This window comes from Pelmatolapia mariae, linkage group LG23 (assembly GCF_036321145.2).
Source record: "Pelmatolapia mariae isolate MD_Pm_ZW linkage group LG23, Pm_UMD_F_2, whole genome shotgun sequence".
Lineage (NCBI taxonomy): Eukaryota > Metazoa > Chordata > Actinopteri > Cichliformes > Cichlidae > Pelmatolapia > Pelmatolapia mariae.
The window spans coordinates 28,410,680-28,430,639 of NC_086246.1; the positions used below are offsets into that span (position 1 = coordinate 28,410,680).

The 19,960-nt window shown below is 38.5% G+C and overlaps 1 protein-coding gene across 6 annotated transcripts in view; it reads left to right on the top strand.

Annotated features, from left to right (window-relative positions):
- tns1a (tensin 1a) overlaps positions 1–19,960 on the top strand; it is a 119,327-nt gene that overhangs the window by 78,945 nt on the left and 20,422 nt on the right. For all 6 annotated transcript variants that reach the window (XM_063465880.1, XM_063465877.1, XM_063465879.1 and 3 more), the window contains 7 exons: positions 511–594; positions 4,168–4,280; positions 4,391–4,451; positions 4,571–4,646; positions 4,742–4,871; positions 5,533–5,598; positions 6,828–6,953. In XM_063465880.1, coding sequence (XP_063321950.1) covers positions 511–594; positions 4,168–4,280; positions 4,391–4,451; positions 4,571–4,646; positions 4,742–4,871; positions 5,533–5,598; positions 6,828–6,953 — 656 coding nt within the window. The remainder of the gene's footprint in view (positions 1–510; positions 595–4,167; positions 4,281–4,390; positions 4,452–4,570; positions 4,647–4,741; positions 4,872–5,532; positions 5,599–6,827; positions 6,954–19,960) is intronic.

Sequence of the window (19,960 nt, forward strand, 5' to 3'; positions counted from 1 at the left end):
ACAGCCTAAAACGTGTTAAAATGTTGAGTTACATATCAGATTGCGTTGGTGTTTGAGTTTAAACAAAGGTGAACATTTTAGGCTGTCAGCACTGAAAAAGTTTGATCTACGTGCTTTGATCCTTTAAATCTCCTCGTCGAAGGGTTATGTAAGGACAGGAGCAACAATCCATCACGGTTAGACCTTGATCTCTGGGACTTGAGCAGCCTTGAAAATTAAACAACGATGTGATTATAACAGCTAAACACTCGACTCTGGCCAGCTCATTTTTCTGGCTCTGTGAGAAGAAACGCTCTGAAAATGTCATCGTTCTTTAATGCTACCAGATGTTAATAGGTGGGAGGGTTCCAGGGGGAATGAAAGCTGCTTCATAAATGATGAAAGCTGGGGGGTATTTCTAAATCTCAGCAGGTTTTCCAAAATAAAGGCTGTTCTCCTTGTTGTTTTGTAATCTTCAAAATGTTCTGTGGTGAATGATAACATCACTTACCCAGTTCTTGTGTCTCTAAGTGCTGACCAGGCACTGGACAGGTTTGCAATGAGGCGCTTCTATGAAGACAAAGCACTTCCAGTGGGTCAGCCATCACAGAGGAGGTAAGTTATTACCTCACTTCCTATTGACATCTGCTATGAGGTGAACTAGTCTGAACACTGTAGCACTTCGCCCACTACTTTCCAAATTTGATTTGTTTAGCAACTGTAACAACAATTTCATAAACCATATTAAGGAGTAGCTCTTTAAGGACTCTTGCAGCCCATTTAATGACTGATGCTAAGGCTCTGAAGGGTTAGTAGAGGATTTAACACTTCTTAGTAATTTTACACAGTTCTACTGTACTTGAGCACTCATACCATTTTATACAACATGTCTCATTAACCACAGCATTTAGGTTAAATGCTTTCTAACATTCACACACATTCACACTCCGATGAAAGCATCAGAGAGCAACTTAGGATTAGGACCCTTTCCTAAGGATGCTTTGAAGTGGCCAAGGGTTGAAACACTAACTTTCCGATTAGTAGAGTAATAAATCCATGTTTGACAGTTTTGTCAAAATTAACAGAATTATGACCATCAGATTCAAATTCAATATACCACTAATAAGAATGCCAATAAGAAACTAGTTACCTGTATCTAAAAATAGTGCAATTGCAAAACTCCACTCCAGCAGACAAGGCTATCGCTACAGTCCTGAAACTGAGATTTGATTTTTGGATTTTGTTTTTGAAAAAAAGGGAAGAAAAAGTCTCAGCTCCATGCTTTTAATAGTGAGTGTGTTAACTTAATCTCTCCCATTTAGATTTAGAAAAATTCTACAGAGGAAATTCTTTCTGTTTTTTTCCGTTTATCACCAATTTTGTTTTAATTAGGGTAATTAAGAGGAAACAGCACCAAGAGAGGTGATCTATCTTGTCTGTCTGAGGAATTCCACTGGTGTCTCTGGGGAGGCTGCAAGGCTTGCTGACAGTACATTCTTGTCTTTTAAGCATATCAGAGCATATTTTCCGTGACTTCATCTACACTTTTTTGCAATACAGTGGTATAACTCCAAACCCGAGCCAGTCAAACCAATCAAGGACGGTTAAAAAACATTTGAGCAATTTATTTTTTGTTGTACTTTTCACTCAAGGGACACTGTCTTCTTGTTCTCTAAGTCATAAATCTGCTCCTATTACATTATTAGCTGCCTTTGCATATTAGGCAGGGAGGTGCTAAAAGGCTTGACCCCTCTCAGTTTCCCTTCTTCACATGAGAAGATTGGTGTCTTGATCTGGGCTTTTCAGAAAGGATGAGCAGGAAAAAGGTTATGGGGGATATGCGAAGGAACACAGGAAACACCAGGGGACTTAACACCACTTCATTTGAGCTTGTGAATTAGTCAGCCAGTCATTCTTTAACAGGTCTATAGGCTTGCCCTCTGCCCCGCTGCTATTTCCTGCTTTGGATATAATTATCTCTGCCCCCAGAGACTGGCCGCATTATGGTCTGGAATGTGTGACATTAACATCAAGAGTGGGAGATGATCTCAGGCCGCCGCTTCCACGAAAGCCAGTAAAAGGCAGGATTAAAGGTGTTATGTGTAGCATTTTAGTGTCATTAAATGATTAGCGTGAAAATAGTAGTATGCAGCAGAAAGCACAGTGAACATTTGTGTAGAGGATTGGAAGTGTTCTGATTTAATTTATGGGACAAAACACCATTAACCTGTTTTATGTGCTTTTCTAGTTGCTCACAAAGAACTTGAACGGAAATCACAGGCATAAGGGTCACAGTACAGTGAAGTGATGGCATTAGCAGAACCCCACATACCCCAGCTTTATCTTACTCCTGTAACTTTAAAATTGGAAATCTGTCTGGCTAAAAATATAGACTCACTGGTCACTTTGTTAGGTATAACTCACTAGTACCAGTATCTGCAGCATCAAACAGTTGCTGCAGATTTATAGGCTGAACATCCATGATGTGAATCTCACATCCCAGTTGTGGTCTGTTGGATTGAGATCTGGTGACTGTAGAGTTCATTTGAGAAGAGTGAACTCACTGTTAGGTTCATGAGTTTTGTGACATGGTGTGTTATCCTGTTGGAAGCAGCAATCAGAAGATGGTACACTGTGGTCATAAAGGGATGTACATGGTTAGCAACAATACTGGCCATGTCAGTACTGACTGCGGTGTTTGAACAATGCTCCCGTGGTACTAAAGACCTCAAAGTGGACTGAGAAAATATCCTCCACACCATTACACCACCAGAAGCCTGAACCGTTGATACCAACCAGGATGGATCCATGCTTTCATGTTGTTCACATGACCCTACCAACCAAATTTAGATAAGCATGTCTGGCACCAACAACCATGTTCAAAGTCACTTAAATGATCTTTCTTCCTCATTCTGATGCTCAGAAGTTCAGCAAGTCATCATGTCTAAATCACTAAATGCAGTTTTTTGCTGCCATCTAATTACCTGGTTAGAAATTTACATCAACAAATGATGGAGTAGTTGTACCTAATATATCACTGAGTGTATATCTGACAGTTGTAGATTTTTTTTAGGTTTAATTTTAATATGCACATTGAGATTACATGTAATTAAATGTGCTATATAAATACAATTGCTAGCAGTATGAGTTTAAAAAAAGAAAATCAACTTAACAGAAAATGACAAAAAGACATTGTAATGGCACTGCCTCATCCAGGACCTTTATCACAGGATGTTGTCTTGTTATAAGACAGAATATAATTATGTGTCATATCGCACACACACATATATGGTATACTTACAAGCCTTTGTTAATCTCAGTACTGCTAACATGGCGTCCCAGCTCGGTCTAATTGAATTTCACAGAGGCAAAACCATCTGGCCACTGACAGCAGAGCAAGGAAGGCGTGTGCATGTGGCAACCCTGCGGTCAAGGTTACGTTCGGTACCATCATCATTATCATCATTAACAACCAGACCACAGTAACTCAGCAGACCCCCAACTGGCCTCCGTACACATCAACTCAGTGTGACATTTCCCAAAGTGGATAAAGGCTGTTTAACGAGTGAAATTTTGTTCTGGCTGTTCTGTTGGAGCTCACAGGCGAAAGGTGAACCGCACCGAATGAGCAGGATGAGAATTTGGCGTGTAACTTAGCCAGGAGGTGCTTAGTGGGAGGATAAAGAGATGTCTCAACAAGGATTCGGCTGTTTTCCATGAGATTTTGTGAAGATATTCATGATCCCGAGAGATTTCCCAGTAATACAGGCAATCTTCTAACATTCATTCTATTGTTCACATCAGGTCCAAAGAATCCCTTTATCAAAGGTTTGTTCAGTTACAAGTGACTAGTACCGATAACAGAAGACTTCTAGTTCCAAAATAATCCATCCATTCTTATTACTTCTTTGGCTGCACAACCTTAACACCACGCTATCACCCTTAGTCTGCTGTTTTTAGTTTTTCATTCCCTCTTTTACTTACACTCTAAAGCATTTACATGCCTTGTAATAATCCATGTCATTATGGGTTTTTCTAAAGCATTGTTTAAAATAAATGCCTATGAAAATCAAGTGAAGGGAGAGAGGAAAGCCTGCAGTTTTGTTATCTGTCCTCAGCTTTAACAAGGATTGAACTGTAAAGACTTTGAGACTTTGGGACTGAGTGCTTACTTTTCGTTGTGTCCAGGTATGTGCGATACTTCAACGGCCTTCTGTCAGGACACATAAAAATCAACAACAAGCCTCTGTTCCTGCATCACGTCATCATGCACGGAATACCTAACTTTGAGTCCAAAGGAGGTGAGCATCTACCACTGCCAAATTTGTTTTTAAAGAAAATTTTAAAAAAACCTAGAAAAAACTGTTTTTCTTGAACACATTTCAAATTTCTTATTTATATCACTTCACAGGTTGCCGTCCTTTCCTGAAAATCTACCAGGCAATGCAACCAGTCTATACGTCAGGAATATAGTATGGGAATTTTTATTCTAGTTCAGCGTGGTTTGCCTTTGAATTCAGGCATAAACTGAACCTGTGAGGTGAAAAGTAATTTTATTTTAAAGGTTAGTATTTTGTCTTTTTAACTGTAGCAATGTGCAAGGGGACAGCAACACCAGTATCTGTATCACCATTGAACCTGGACTGCTTCTTAAGGGAGACATCCTGGTAAGATAACAAAAAATATTTCTTTACATTTTCCTAATATTATATAGAGTCTCATGATGTTTCTCCATTTTTTCTCTATTATCTGTTAAACTTAGCTCAAGTGTTACCACAAGAGATACAGAAACCCAACCAGAGACGTTGTGTTCAGGGTGCAGTTCCATACTTGTGCCATCCATGATCTTGGGGTGGTTTTTGGGAAGAATGAGCTGGACGAGACCTTCAAAGGTAATTTTGGTTTGGGTGGATTTACACAACACACTGTTTGACACTTAAAAACATACAGTTGTATAGAGTTTTTGTGAATCAAGGTTATGTATCTCAAAAAGGGTTATTTTTAAAAAATACACAAGATTAGCACTGATATGGCACAAACTTTATGACTTATTTTGCTTTGATCTATGGAAATATGTATTTATACACAAAAGACTGGTGGTGTTCACTATCCTAGTGTTGACCTAGACTCATCAAAATGTTACCTCAAGACTGTATAATGGCTTCAGTGTCTGACGCTCTTCTATCTGCTGCTTGGATCTCTGGTTTGCGGCATGGAAAAATTCATGGGTCCTGCTGCAGGAGGACAGTGTTCCCCACAGTTTCACAGTAAACAGGGTCCTCTGGTGGTGAAGCAGAAAAGCATTCACTTACAGTAATACTGTGATTATGGTGATAAGTAACCAGAGATATCTTATTAAAGGAAGATCAAATTCACACTAAATTTGCACAATTGATTTGAATTTGGATAAGTAATTTAAATTCATACAGAAAAACTGTAAAATAGTAAACCCTATGTATGATAAATTGTAACCGTGACTTTGTTTGATGTGAAACCCACACATGCTTTCATGGTTTTAAAAAACAAAGATTTTCTCGCTGTGTGTGTCTGCAGATGAGAGGTTTCCAGAGTATGGGAAGGTGGAGTTTGTTTTCTCATACGGACCAGAGAAAATCAAAGGTAATCCATTTTTGGAAAGGAGAAATTGATTGTTAACATCACATGTTTTTTTCAACATTTAGAACTGAGATCTGGTGTATTAGCCATTGCAAGTTTTTTATTTTTGTTTTCAAAATTTAAAAAAAGAATTTTCTTAAAATGTATTATTTAATTGAAGCACTCAGAGAATACCAGGGGTTCATAAGTGTGCATATATACAGGCCCTGAATTTATTAGACCACCTGTTATAAAAAATAAAACAGGAAAATGGATATATGTAAACTAACTAAGTATATATAGTTATTTATTAGGTAAATAAGATACTGAATGCACGTTATCACCCCCAAATCTGAGCCGGCATGCTGGACTTCTCTGAGAAGAATTCAGAAATGAATCAAGCAAAACATCCAATCACCTAAACACTTGTTTTTGTTCAGGTAAAGTAAAGCAAGTAAAAAAAAACAAACAAAACAAAAACAGTGATATCAGCTTTTAATCAAAAAACAATAGTGTGCTTTACTTTTTTTCTGCTGTTTTGTATAACAGTAAATTTGAAAGTTCGTGGAAAAGAACAATATTTATGTGCACAAATGTTTGGATTAACCATTACAGATATGTAAGAAATGATTTTTGTAATTACCAATATTGTTAATTTAGGGCAGCTGTGGCATAGACCTTACATTGGGTGGTGGTTTAAATGTGTGTCAGTGTGTTAAAATATGGTACTTCATTCTTTTTTAATTATTTTTTAAAAATTTGTTTATAAAGGAACTATTTACCTTAATAAACTTCATGCAAAAGCATAATGTACGTTAATGTAAATGCATCAGAGTCAACCAAAGAGTCCGTTGAGAGTAAAACTCATGAGAAATGTGTTAGCATAAAAATAAAATAGCAAAAAGAAAACATAGTGATAACAGAAGATTTATTCCAAACAAATCAATGTTGTGTTTGAAAAAACACTATTTAAGAATAAAACAACATTTGTTATTTAGGCGTAATGAATTTCAGACACAAATACCTTAATATAAAAATGCTGATTAATCAAAAGTGGTTTTCCCAATGATGAGTGTAAGTCAATATAGCCACAAACCACTGATAGAGGAACTCCATTTCAAATGTACAGACTAATAGAAGATAACTCATTATTAATATATTTTAGGCCATTCCAACCTCAAATATTGTCGCTCTATATAAAGGTTCTAATATGACAGTGCCCTGTATGATGATGTTATTTGCGTAAACCACAGGCCTGAGTCACTTGGAGAATGGGCCGAGCGTTTCAGTGGACTACAACACCCAGGACCCTCTGATCCGCTGGGACTCATATGAGAGTTTCAGCCATCGCTGTGAGGAAGCTGCAGATGCTGACCACGGTATGCAAATGAAGTACAGTGACTATTTTGGAGAGGCGAAATTCTAAATAGGGAAAAATGTCAACCAGGTAACCTGACTTTTTTGAATAAAACAACCTGGATAGGAGATTAATGTATTTTGTACACACAGGAATACACAAATATGAAGAAGACTGAAACAGAAAACAGAAACAAAATCATATATATAGTTTGTAATAATAATAATAATAATACATATAGGTACCAACCTATCTTTCACAGATAAATCAAGTTCCTCACCCTTATCAGATCAAGATCTAGAGCCTTGACCAAAGGGAAGGATTTCCTGTAAAGCCCTACACCCTCCTCCTCCTCCTGCTACTCTCCCAGCTTGTCAGTTAGGACTTTAAATAGCTGCTGAAGAAATAGGGGGCGTCAGTCACCCTGTTACTGGCTGCTCCCTCCCTGAGGGGGGTGTAACTTAAAACACCACCGGGCCACAAGTGCCCCTATTCATTTCTATCCACTCTGAGCTATTGCTTCTGTGCCAGGAGTCCAGAACTTAAAATGCGGGCACTCCATTTAATGCTAAACACCCATTATAGAAGCTCTGTTTGTTTTTTTTATCTAAAGTATTTTTACTTCAGAGCCCTGATTTTTGAAATATGGCACAAAGAAAGGAATGTTTGCAGCCATGTAATGCAAAAGTACGCATGTCCTCGTAGTTTATGTTGTAGCTTTATCCCGGATATGCTACAAACCTGCTTTACATAGCGTTTACCTTTTGTTAATGTTTATATATCCAGTGTGCAAATGAACAACTGGAGAAGTGGAATCACTAACACATCATCATCATCATCACTGCTTCTGCAGTTCGTGAAATGTACTGTTGGCTACTTACAATAGCTGCCAGTCTGGCACGGTCCCTTGGATCCTCTCAGTAATGATGAGATTCATGATTACTGCTGTTAATCAAAGAAATCTGCACAAACAGGAGGATGTAGTCACCCTTGGTTGAGTCAGGACTTGGCAGTCTTTGTAGTGCTGCGTCCACTTTTATATATGGGATTTTTTATTCCAGCTTTGCAAAGACCCATTTCATTTTTATGAACATCCCCAGAGAACCGTTGCAGTAATTGCTGTGCTGCAGGAAGGTCAGTGGGAATCGCCAGGATTGCAAGTTTGATCCTAATTGAATGGGCAGCGGTGTTCGCAGCACTCAGCAGAAAAAAAATAACAAAAAACTCCCGGCCAGTGTATTCATCTCTCTAATTGCAGGCTTCGCTCTTACACTTGGATGCGGGAGTGTGGATGCTGAGACGAGACTTGTGCAGGAATATGGTGTCTGTATTCACAAGGTTTGGATCGACAGGGGATGCTCTGTACCATAGTTGTTTTGGAAGACACAAAACTGAAAATGCAAGATTCAAAGAATTGGTTAACACAAGACTGGTGAACAATTTTTTTTTGGCGTTTGATAAAATATAACCACCTCTGTGAAAAAAGGTTAATCACGTGTGCGATGTACATTTGAGTTGGCAAGCCCACACAAACTCCAAACGCTTATAAGCTCTATGACAGAATGGCCTATTTTTAACTGCTCCAGCTCAGTGGACAATGATCACTCGTCAGGTCTCATTTAAATAATTGAACAAATGCTTCATCCTCAGGTGTTGATGTCTGAATGCTTTTGAGGTTTGGCTAGCTCTTCCTGACGCCATTTTTAACAGAGTCCACTGACCCTGGAAATCCAGTTGAGAGAACTCGGCGAAAGACGGGCATCTTAAAAAGGTCTGAAGGATTTGGTAGCTTAGAGATGTGTGTGGTTCATACTGACGCACAGGCACATGGACAAAAAAAGGAGAGGAGTCTGGTATGTGCCCGGCTGTTTGTATTATACAGTGTTTTTTGCTCTATATGGGCATCCAAGCTGGTCTGTGTGCTTGTAAATATTTGCATGTTAGTGTAGCTCTGTTGCAGTTTTTTATGAGGTATGCAGGAGTGCGTGTTTATGTAGTGCACCTTGTGTTTGTCGGCTTCCCTTTGCTCCACTAGAAGCCCTGTGGTCTGGAGGCAGCTGTTGGCCCAGAGGTCAAATCAGTAAAAAGGCAACCATTTGGCCCAATGGGTGGCCGTAGAGATTCTGTACTCCAGCTTGGCTGCTAACACCTTAAGAAGACAACATTTTCCAAGGATCCACTAATAATCCTAGCTCCAAACCTCTAACTGGTCTGGTCTTGTCATCACTAATGGCCCGGCTAAAAAGCCAAGAAACACACTATTGTAGCAGAATTGAGTGATTTCATGACAGGTAGGGGGTAGAAGACCTGAGCCATCACTCATTTCTTTACATTTAGCTTGCAGGGAGTCAGATTTTTCTTGTAATTTCTTAACATTGTCTTGAGCAATAGCTGTCCAACTTTCTGAAGGTTTTTCAATGTTTTTCCTTGGACATTGGCTGTTTTTTCACTCATTTTCAGTCCAATCCTTGTACGTGAACATTTTCCGGATTGTTTTTTTAATGTATATAATTATTAAGAAACTTAACACTGACCTATGAGTTTTTAATCATTAACAAAAAAATATTGTTTAAATTGTATTGTATTTTAAATTGTGAAAACTTGGTGTATCTTGGCATTTTGCACAATGTGTCCTTAAAAAGTGGTGGACAAAAGAAAAAGTGGCAGGCCAAAAAAATACCTACAGCAAATGAACAGTATCTGAAAGTCATGTCCTTAAGAAATCAGAAAAAAATCCAACAAAGGTCTTCAGCTGATCCATCTACTGTTCACTAAAGCCTCATTAGAAATAGTCTCAGTGGAAGGGCGGCTGTCAGGAAGCTATTCTTAGTGAAGGGAAACAGGGAGAAAAGGCTGAGGTATGAAAATTACACAAAAACTTGACTGGAAATCAGTGGAAACATGTCTGATGGAGTGTTGAATCCAAATCATCATCAGTATGTATGTTGGAGGTCAGGAAAGAGGTACAACACTGTCTACAGCCATCTGTGAAACACGGTGGAGGCTCTGTCATGGTTTGGGATACATTTCAGTCAGTGGTGTTAGAGATCTTGTTAAAAGTGATGAATTACAAACACATAACAGTACCACCAGAGTTCGATCCAACATGCAATACCATCTGGAAAACATTTTATTTAAAAATGAACACTGTGAATCATGGATTGGCCTCCCCACCTTAACATTTCTGAAGCAGTTTGAGATCATCTTGACAGATAAACATACTATATTTTCATGTATGTTTAAACATTTTAATAAATCACTGTGCCTATACCGCATTTTCCTACCAAAATACAAAGAAATGAAGGATGACTCCAGACTTTTGCAGTAAAGGGCACAATATGTTTGATTTAGGCATAATTAGTCTCCATCAGTATCAAAGCACTGATACAAATATCAAATATATTTGGACCCCTTTCGCTATATTTTATGAAGTCAAATGAATTAACACCATCATTTGGTGCTGGATACATTTGTGTTTCATAATTCAGTCCTTAAGAGTTTGCAGTAACGTTTAGAAGTGCTTCCTCACCTTCATCAAGTTTTCCATAAGTTTCTAAAGAATCATAAGAGCATTACATAAAATGATTGTTAGATAACTCATCTATAAAGAATGGAAACAGCCTCTAAAAACATCCTTGCCACTGGAGAGTGTGTACACAGACACACTCTGTGTCTGTGTGGTGTACAGTAGGGCAGCATGCCCACTGACAGCGCAGGCCGCCTTCCTCGTTCACCGCCCTCCTCCCATATTTGGCTGGGGCTGAGCCCTGAAACATGTCTGGAATAGCTGGATAGAGACTGACAGAGAGACAGAGACGGAGAGGCTGAGAGAAGCAAAGACGTTTTACATTTGAGGTGTAATACAAGTGAGGATTTGATTTGAGACTGTGAGGTCTGAGTGCATTGGGAAAAGAAAAAGAAAGTGACAGAATTAGGAATGACATAAAGTCAAGGACAGAAGAAGAGCAGCTGGAAAGCACTGACTGGTGAGTGGTTCTGTGTAGCCTTTCAGTTACCACTAGCAACTTTCTTAACTTTAAATTTCTATCAATCTCAAGTAATTGTGCAGTTGCCTTAGTCAAATGTTTTCAAGTTATATATATATATGTGTATATATGTGTACATATATATATATATATATATATATGTATATATATATATATATATATATATATATATATATATATATATATATATATATATATATATATATATATATATATAGATAGATATAGATATATTTAATTATATTGTTGCTATGTTTTTCTCTGGATAAACTCTTTTTTTATGGTATTTCATTTTATATATACATCACTTTGCTTTTAGACTACCATCTCCTTACACTGTTGCCCAGAAAAAATTACAAGAGTACACATTTCTGTCTATTTGGTCTATAGTCGAGTCTGTTTGTCTGTTTATTAGGTTTCCATGTCGACAGTGTTGCTTCCTGTGTGTTTGGCACCTATGTGGTATAAAATGACTCATGGAGCAAGCAATTTGTGTGTGGAACATTTTATGAGCGGGCTGCAATTTGGGTACACCAAAACTATTAGGGACCTCGGTTGGCTGGTAACGTCGTGTGAGCTGCAGAAAGCTTGGACTGTGACACAGTTCATGTAGGAATGAATTTCTTTTTAAAACGATGTTTGAACAATTGTAACTTTTGTAGTGAGTTGAAAATTTTGCCGCATGAGATAATACAAAATTATATTCCAAGATCTGTTTAAAAACTGTCACACGGGATTAAACTGTTGAGTCTGACTTACCTTCAGTTGCTCAGCAGATACTCATTGACAGATGATCCCTAATTAGACTTGGCTTAATCATTCTCTGTCTGCTTGAGCGGGCAGCGGTGTGTCTGAAGCATCGCACACAGGCCTACACCAAACAGCTGTTCTGACTTGGACAAACACAGTGTGTGGTACTGCAGGCTGATAGTAACCTCCCTGCCTGTTATCCTAACGGAAACCCAGCTTCTGCATTCTGTGTCGCTCCAGTGACACACAGAAACTGGTGATGGTGGTTTTTTCCACAGTCATTGCCATTTTTTATCATTAAAAAGCCTATTTACAAAAAATTAAGCTATATAATTGAATTGAGAACATTTACTGACAGATCTACTGTACACATTAAACGTTTGCAGAGATAAAACCCTGAGACATGGAGCGCAGTGGGGTATTTTAAAAGCAGCCTGCATGTGTGTGCCTCGCATGACCGCATAATGCTTCTAGTTAGACTTCTTGCTGACAGCACGGTGAGCGGTGGCAGCAGGTTCAAATCCCAGCAATGGAAACCCTGCTGAGCGTGTCCCCATCTCTTAATGCCTCCTTTCTCCTACTGTCTGCCTAGATGTCTCCATGTAGCTTTATATAAATTCTTGCTGTCTGCCACCCTGCTTTTTCCCATTTTTCAAACAGCTTTGGTCAACGCAGGCTCATTTATGACTGTTAGTATCCAGTATTTAACATACATTTTACTCATGTTAAGTTGTCAAATATTAAGAAATGTGTCTTAAAAAAAGAAAAAAAAAACCACACTTGTATATTGGTGTTATAGGAATGCAGCAGAGGTAAATATGGTCGTGGAAAGCTCTGACAGAGTCAGGGGATGACAGACCAGCACCTGTGCAGACAGCATGCAGATGATGATGTCTTGATGATGTCACGTGTGCCAGTTAGCAGAGCGCGCCACGTCCAGAGACAGGCACGCCAGATATGCTGGTGTGATTCTAATTCTGATATTCTGCTCATCACATACTGACGCTTTATTGGGACCTGTTGCTGTCACATTTGAATGCCCTGACATGCAGCATTTTGCTTCAGAAAGGCATGTGACAGGATGATGAAGCCTAGGAAAACATTACATTTCAGGGCAAATATAGCCTTTGACAATCTTTTGCCCCTGACCCTGAACTGGATGGATGGATGTTTGGTTGTATATTACACATTACTCATTATTTTTCTTAATAATTGCTTAATAATAGTTACTTAATTGCATGCCAGAGAAAGTAATCGGCTGCACTACTCCAGTGTTAAATTTTTCGCCCCCAACATTTTATTTTCTGACAAAAACAAGACAATAGCTAAGTAAAAACTCATGCTCGAGGACAAAAACTGTGATGAAAGGAATAAAAAGGAGATGAAAATGTTCTGGAGTGATGAGATCCAATCATAACTTATTTAGCTTTGTAGAAAGCTGGGAAGAGTTTGGAAATGACCCAATCAGAAGTAATCTACTTGTAAGATTGGATGCATACATTTGATCTGCCACCAGGAATTGGTACAACTTCAAAATTTTCTCTCAAACTTAGCACTCGTTACATTTCTTAAATTACCCAGAAAGCAATATTTACCTGTTAATTGTTATGTAATTACTAAATGTAATAACAGTAATTCACTGTTACTGTTACTTAAAAAATTTACTGTTACTTAATGACACTTGTTATTTTGTAACTGCTCACTACCTTGTTGTGCTTAAGCAGTTTCTGTTTCCTGTTTTTGCTTTTCTTCTCGCCACTTTCATTTCCTCTTCTACTTTTCCAAACATTGTTATGCATTTCAAGTTTAAATTCTACATTTTCATGATTTCTAGTGTTATTGCTTTTGTGCTTCCTTGCGCATGTTTACTGGAACTTTCAGCAGTGTTCCTCTTCTGATAGACCTTCTGCGTGCGACCTCTAGATTGGGAATAAAGATTTGGATATTTTAACTTTTACTTGTTACTGCTATTCAGAGCTCCTGTCTTTTTCTCCTGCAGCAACTAGAACATGTGATCAATTATACTGTAGAAAGCAGCACATTGAAACATTGAAAAAGAAATTCACACTTTAAATCCCTGCTAATGACATTTTTGTACAGATGGACCCACATTGCAACACATATTTGCAATAATGGTACTTCATGGCCTCCTATTATTATTATCGGCCTTATTTTACATCGAGCTTCACCCCAAAATGGTAAAAATGGTTCTTTGAGGTTTAGCTTAACAAGAAATCCCATATATTCCAATCTCCAGCTTGATCTGACAGTTCTTCTCTTGCATGAATAAAAATGAGTTGACATGAATCAGATGCTGCTGGCAGACGGTCAGACATATAGCTTTTTATGACAGTTACTCAGATGACAGAGAGACAGATGGATGACATCACCCTGAAAGTAATCTCGGAGACAGACACTGATACAGACGCATCACGTCAATTCAAACTGTGACAGCCGGACAGTGACAGATAGACCGAGAGACAGACATAGCAAATATAAAACCACGGCAGCGACAGTTTTCCTTGTGCCAGTCACTGATACGCCAACCATGACACCTTTTCACCGATGGACTGTCACATCATCCTGTCTCACTTTCTCTCTGATTTTCTGCTGTGAAGTCCAGGACATGGCTGAAAGTTTTGTTTTTAGAAAAGTAAAATAGCTCAGCTTGGCTTTAATAGATTTGTATTTTTTCAGGAATTTTCAATTAAAAAAAACACACCTATATGTCTTAAAATTAAGGATTCCATAACTGAAATTAATGCACAATAAAGAATTTATTTGCAATATCACCCTGTTTTGAGCCCCCTCTTCTAACATATATCTCACTCTCACACACACACACATATACACACATGAACACAGCTCTTTAGGGAAAGTCAGTCATTTGTCAGTCAAACCCAGTCACCCTCTGGTGGCATGCAGACTTGCCGTCGTCACAGTGGTATGAAAGCTGTGAAGGTGAATGTCACATCCTGCTGTGAGACATTGGATGAGTTGCTGACATCACCGCGTGTATGTATATAGATGTTTGTGCATGTGCAGGCCTGCCTCTGTATGTTCAAAGCTTTGTTGCCAGTCATGATCTTGTTGGATCATTTAATATAGTCAAGTAAAAAATGTGTATAACGATTCAGGAGCTTGTAGAACCACCTTTAGCAAAAATGATTGCACTTTGAAGTGATTGTTTTATGTGTATGACTTTCACATTATTTTGGAGGAATTTTGGCTCACTCTTATTTACATTGGCTTCAGTTCAATGATATTTGCAGGCAATCGTTTATGCACAGGTTTCATAAGATCCAGACACATTATTTTAATCACACTGAGGTCTGTGCTTTGACTGGACAATTGTGATACCTTCATTCTGCCATTCTGTGGTAGATGTGCTGCTACGCTTGGGATCATTGTCCTGTTACATGACCCAGCCAAGCTTTCGCCATTGGACAAATGGCCTCACATTTGACTCTAGAGCACTTTGCTATACAGTGGAGTTCATGGTCTAATGCAAGTTGCCCAGGTCCTGTGACTGTAAAACAATCATCACCCCTCCACCACCATTCTTGAGAGTTGATGTGAGGTCTTTTGTGCACATGTGCTGGGTTTGTCTGCACTTTTGTCTATTCTGTCCAAAGGACATTGTTCTAGAAGTCATTGGGTTTGTAAAGATTCACCTGTGATAACCTAAAACAAACTGTCATTTTTAAAATACGGTGTTTTTCCTGGAAACCATACTAAACACACTTGTTCAGTCTTTTTCAAATTGTACCCTCATGAACTTTCACATTCAGCATGCTAACTGAAACCTGTAGAGTCTGAGGTGTAGCTGTTGAGTTTCTTTGCAGTTTTTCTGAGCATTGTCTGACCTTGATGGAACATCCACTCCTGGAACGACTGCGGCATTGTGTTTACACACCTGAATGCTCCCATCCAGCAAACTGCCAAAACTCCTCACTTCACACTGATGATCAATTAATCAAGTCCATTTTGTTTAAAAACAGAAGCTCTTAATTCCTGTGGAATCAGCAGCGATGTAATTACACCACTGTTTTTTTTACAAGAGTGCATAGAGTAATGTAAAAACTTCACTGTATGTCTTTGAACTTATTCTACAACATAACTAAAATAGAGTCAATCATATTTAATACATTAAATTACCAATAAAATGTACACCTTAGAATTCTACAACTATTGTATTACACAGAAAATAGGAACATTTGAAATGTGAGTTACAATGCTTCCTGTTGCAAAACACAGTGAAAATGTTTTCACAGTTGACAAAGCTAACTGTTAGGCAGACACACTCCCAATTTCAAAAAGACCTTCATTGAAGAGGTAACATTATCTGTGTCCACGAAAGCTATAATTTCACACCTCTTTTCTAAGTGGGTGAGAGACACGCCATATGGGTCCATTTAATCTTCCACGTAAACTTTAAATGTGCTTCTATATTTAAATCTGTCTATTTTGAAAAAATGGCTCCTATATTTTAGAAGGTCACGGTCTGCCCTTTAGGTGTGTTCAGCTTATCTTAAGGTTGCAACCCTTGAACACCACGGCACAGCTGGGAATCTGTGTTATTTTGTATAGTCAGTAATTTAGATAGAAAACTGTATCATCTGTATAAAAATTACATTCAACATGAACAAATTGACCAATATTCTATGACTATGACAACAAATCAAGTTTGAACTCTACTTAAATGAATCATGACTAGAGAGAACATGCTGGATAACTAAATTATTTTTGTTTTGTAAGAAAAAAAAACAATACATGTTGGAACAGAAGTATTGTAAATATGACACATGTTGACAGTATACAGTATCAAATGATATGCTAACTATGTTTTAATTGAGATATAGGTATGTTGGCAAATGGGACACTTCAATCAACCTGTCTGCTAATCCTGAATGTACTAACAATGTCTATAATCTCCATCCCAGCTGGATGGATACGGCAATAACAGTTTGTGTAGCACGTTGTCTATTTATAATAAGCCATTGGACACAGGTGTTTAAATGGCTGTTTAATTGTTTCCAAGGCTGTGATGTAGCAATGAGACACTCAAGTGAACACTTAAGAGAATACAGCTCAGAGCCAGGTGCTACGTGTGGATGTATGCGTGTCCACGTGCAACACAGCATGAGTAATGCCTCTGCCACTTTCGCGAAAAAGGACAGCACCTGTTACTTGAGGGAATACAAAGCATGCACAGGCACAGGTTTGAGTGAGAGTGTGTGAGTAAGAGAGACTGAAAGACTCTGACAAAGTCAAAAAGGGGTTTTTTTTCTTGCTTCAATATGTTCAAATATTTCTTTGAGTTGATTTGGCTTCATCTACATATTAAAAATAGTAGTAGTGATGGCATGGCATTGTCCTTTTGCAGCAGAAAGAATGGCATGTTATACTTGTTAGCTGGTGTAAGAAGCAAGCTGTAAGCTATTTGTGTTAGCCAAGGCTTGGTGACTCAACCAATCTAATTTGAGGCCCACTGCAGCTATTTATCGACACTATAAGAAAGCAATTTGTTCTATGCAGCTGGAGAGCTGCTTGTTTGTGTCATTCATAATAATGGTCACTGGATTAAATACCACACTGGAGCTCTGCTCCCTAACATTGACGGTACTACGATAGGCACCAGGCTGGGACATGATATATCTTTTGACTGTTGACATTGTTGGACATTAAATGTATTTCTATGTCCGTATTTCATAAGCAAAGTCAAATCTAGGACATATCATCTTTAGTCCTTTGGCCAGTGCTGAGACTTAAGTAGCTTCTGATAAGTTTGGCTTTCCATATTTCTAAATCTTGCAAACATAAAAAATCCATATATTCTTGTATTAATACCCTTCTCTCAGGCAGTAATGACATCATTATACTATAACGGTCTTATAATATTACATAATTGCTGGACTTTTCTGATGATAGAAGCTCTGACATCCCGAAATTGATAGCTGACTGCCTAAAACATGTGACAGGTTTTCAGCCAATGCATGAAATCCTATTATTCTGTCAGACGTTGCTTGCATCTTGGAGAAATGCGTGAGGAGTGCTCTGGATCCTGTGCCTTCCCATACTGGCCAGGAGATGGCAGGTCAGATTGTCTGAAAACTTTCATTCTTGCAAGACAGTAGTGAAAACAGTAAATTTTCTATATGACACATTCCCAAAAACATTTCAGGTTTAGCAGAAATTGCACATTCTGAAACAGAAACAATGATCATTGCCTGGCTGAAGGGAACTCTGGCAGGCTGGTTATTTGCAGCATGCTCATCCCTTGATATTCCAGATGAAGGTCAAGCTCTTTTAACACTAGTCTACCCCTCTTCCTTTACGCTACATCTGGAGCAGATGTGCATACCACTTAATGTTTGTCTCCCAATGTATGCACATACCAGCATGAGTCTGGGACAAGTGTAAAAATGTAGTGAAAGTCTCTAATTGTTTGGTTCTGTTCTTTTCAATGTGACATCTAAACAAGTTAAAAACAAAAAATACCAAAAATAAAAATACCCCAAACCGTCTTTAAAAAGATAAAATTCACTACAGAAACAATCACCCTGTGAGTCAGAGACTGGTTTCACTTTTGTAATTTTATCCCACTGGCTCATTTAACATCTGTTAGTTGGCGAGACCAAATTAGGTATTTGTGGGTCTGTTAGAGTTTTGATCCACTGGAAGCTGATACTACACTGTTACCCAGATGCTGCTGCTCTGTGCGTTTTTAGTTTGTCTTATCTGAGCCATAACATGGCAAATGGCAGTGTTTGTTCCGATGATTTACAATCACTATGGGGTTAAATTGCAGCTGGAAAAGTGCCATCCTGGCTTAGTCAAGTCTAAAAGAGCATGTTTTATCAACCAGAACAAAGGCATTTCCTATTCTGTTAAAGGTCAGAAGGAGGAAAAGACCGAGAGCTCAGCTGGTGGAAAATATGCACAACCGATCTCTGAAAAGTCTTATGGTTCTAATATAATTAATAGAGTTTATGGGATTCTTTTAAACAATAGAACCTCCCACTTATTAAGGATTTAAAGTTTAGGATGTGGGGGAGTGAGTGAGATGCACAGTAAAGGGATCCCCTTAATGGCATTGCCAGGCAGACAGATGGTGCAGGAGTTGTAGGTTTTTTTTTTCCTGCATCTTTTTCCAGGCACATGGGTGGAGGTAGAGGTGGTGACAGCGGTGGAGTTCCTCCCCCGCTGCCGGGAACGCTCAGTGATCATCCCAGAGTGCCAACTCACCCCTTGCGGGTGTTTCAATGGTACAGCCCCACCTCGCTCCAGAAGAGCACATGTCGGGTGACATGAATCAGAGAGGACAGGGGGAGTGAGAGAAGAAGCTCAGAGGCAGAAAGTTTAGTCACTGAGAGACTTCGGAAGGACTTCCGAATTGTAGATTGAAACGGAATCACTGTTTTGCAAAGGAAATATTTAATCTTTCCTGATTTTTTTACTTAATCATCACAGAAAAAGAATTGGAAGTTTGATCTACAGGTAAGGATGTTTAATATATGTTTAAAATATAAATATGGGGTTTAGAACTTGAAGAAACTTAATATAAGAAACATGAATATTTAAAGTGTATATATTGCTGGCAAGAACAAAAAGATTCATTATTTTGGCTTAAATTTTTATGCGTAAGGCTTTGGAGTAGTTCCGCAAGTCCAAACAAAATGTAACTGTAAACCTGGAATTATGCTCTCATAATGTGCCAACACTAAAAGCAACCACAGGAACAAACTGTGATTATGGCTTCCTCCCCTGTCCTCTCATTCTTGTTGCTACTGTGGCCGTGAGCTGTTGTTGACATGGGTTTGGAAATAGCTGAGGTCTGAGTGATTCACCATCTGTCCCCAGGGGTCGCTCAATTTGGAACACCCTACATATGAGCCATGCTTCTGTATATGTTGTGTATCACTTTGCATATGCACACTAGATACTGAAAGCCACTGCTGTTGCATGACTTTCCTTCTTGTAAATATGTTGGTAGTGCCACTGAATGACTTGTTGCTGGTGTAAAACTATATTTTTAAATAGTTTATCTTAACTTTTTAAAATACAGTTTAAAATACAATTAGACTGTGTATTTATTATATGGATAAAATATTGGAGCATATGGCATAAGACCTATCCTTTGGTGTTCATGTAAGGGGTGAACGGGAAGAAAACCTCCAAGTGATGTCTCTGTAGTAGTCAGGGGGTACTTGAAAAGATTAGTTCGGTTAATGTGAAAGTAAACTTGTGTTTGCAAAAAGTATGGCTAAAC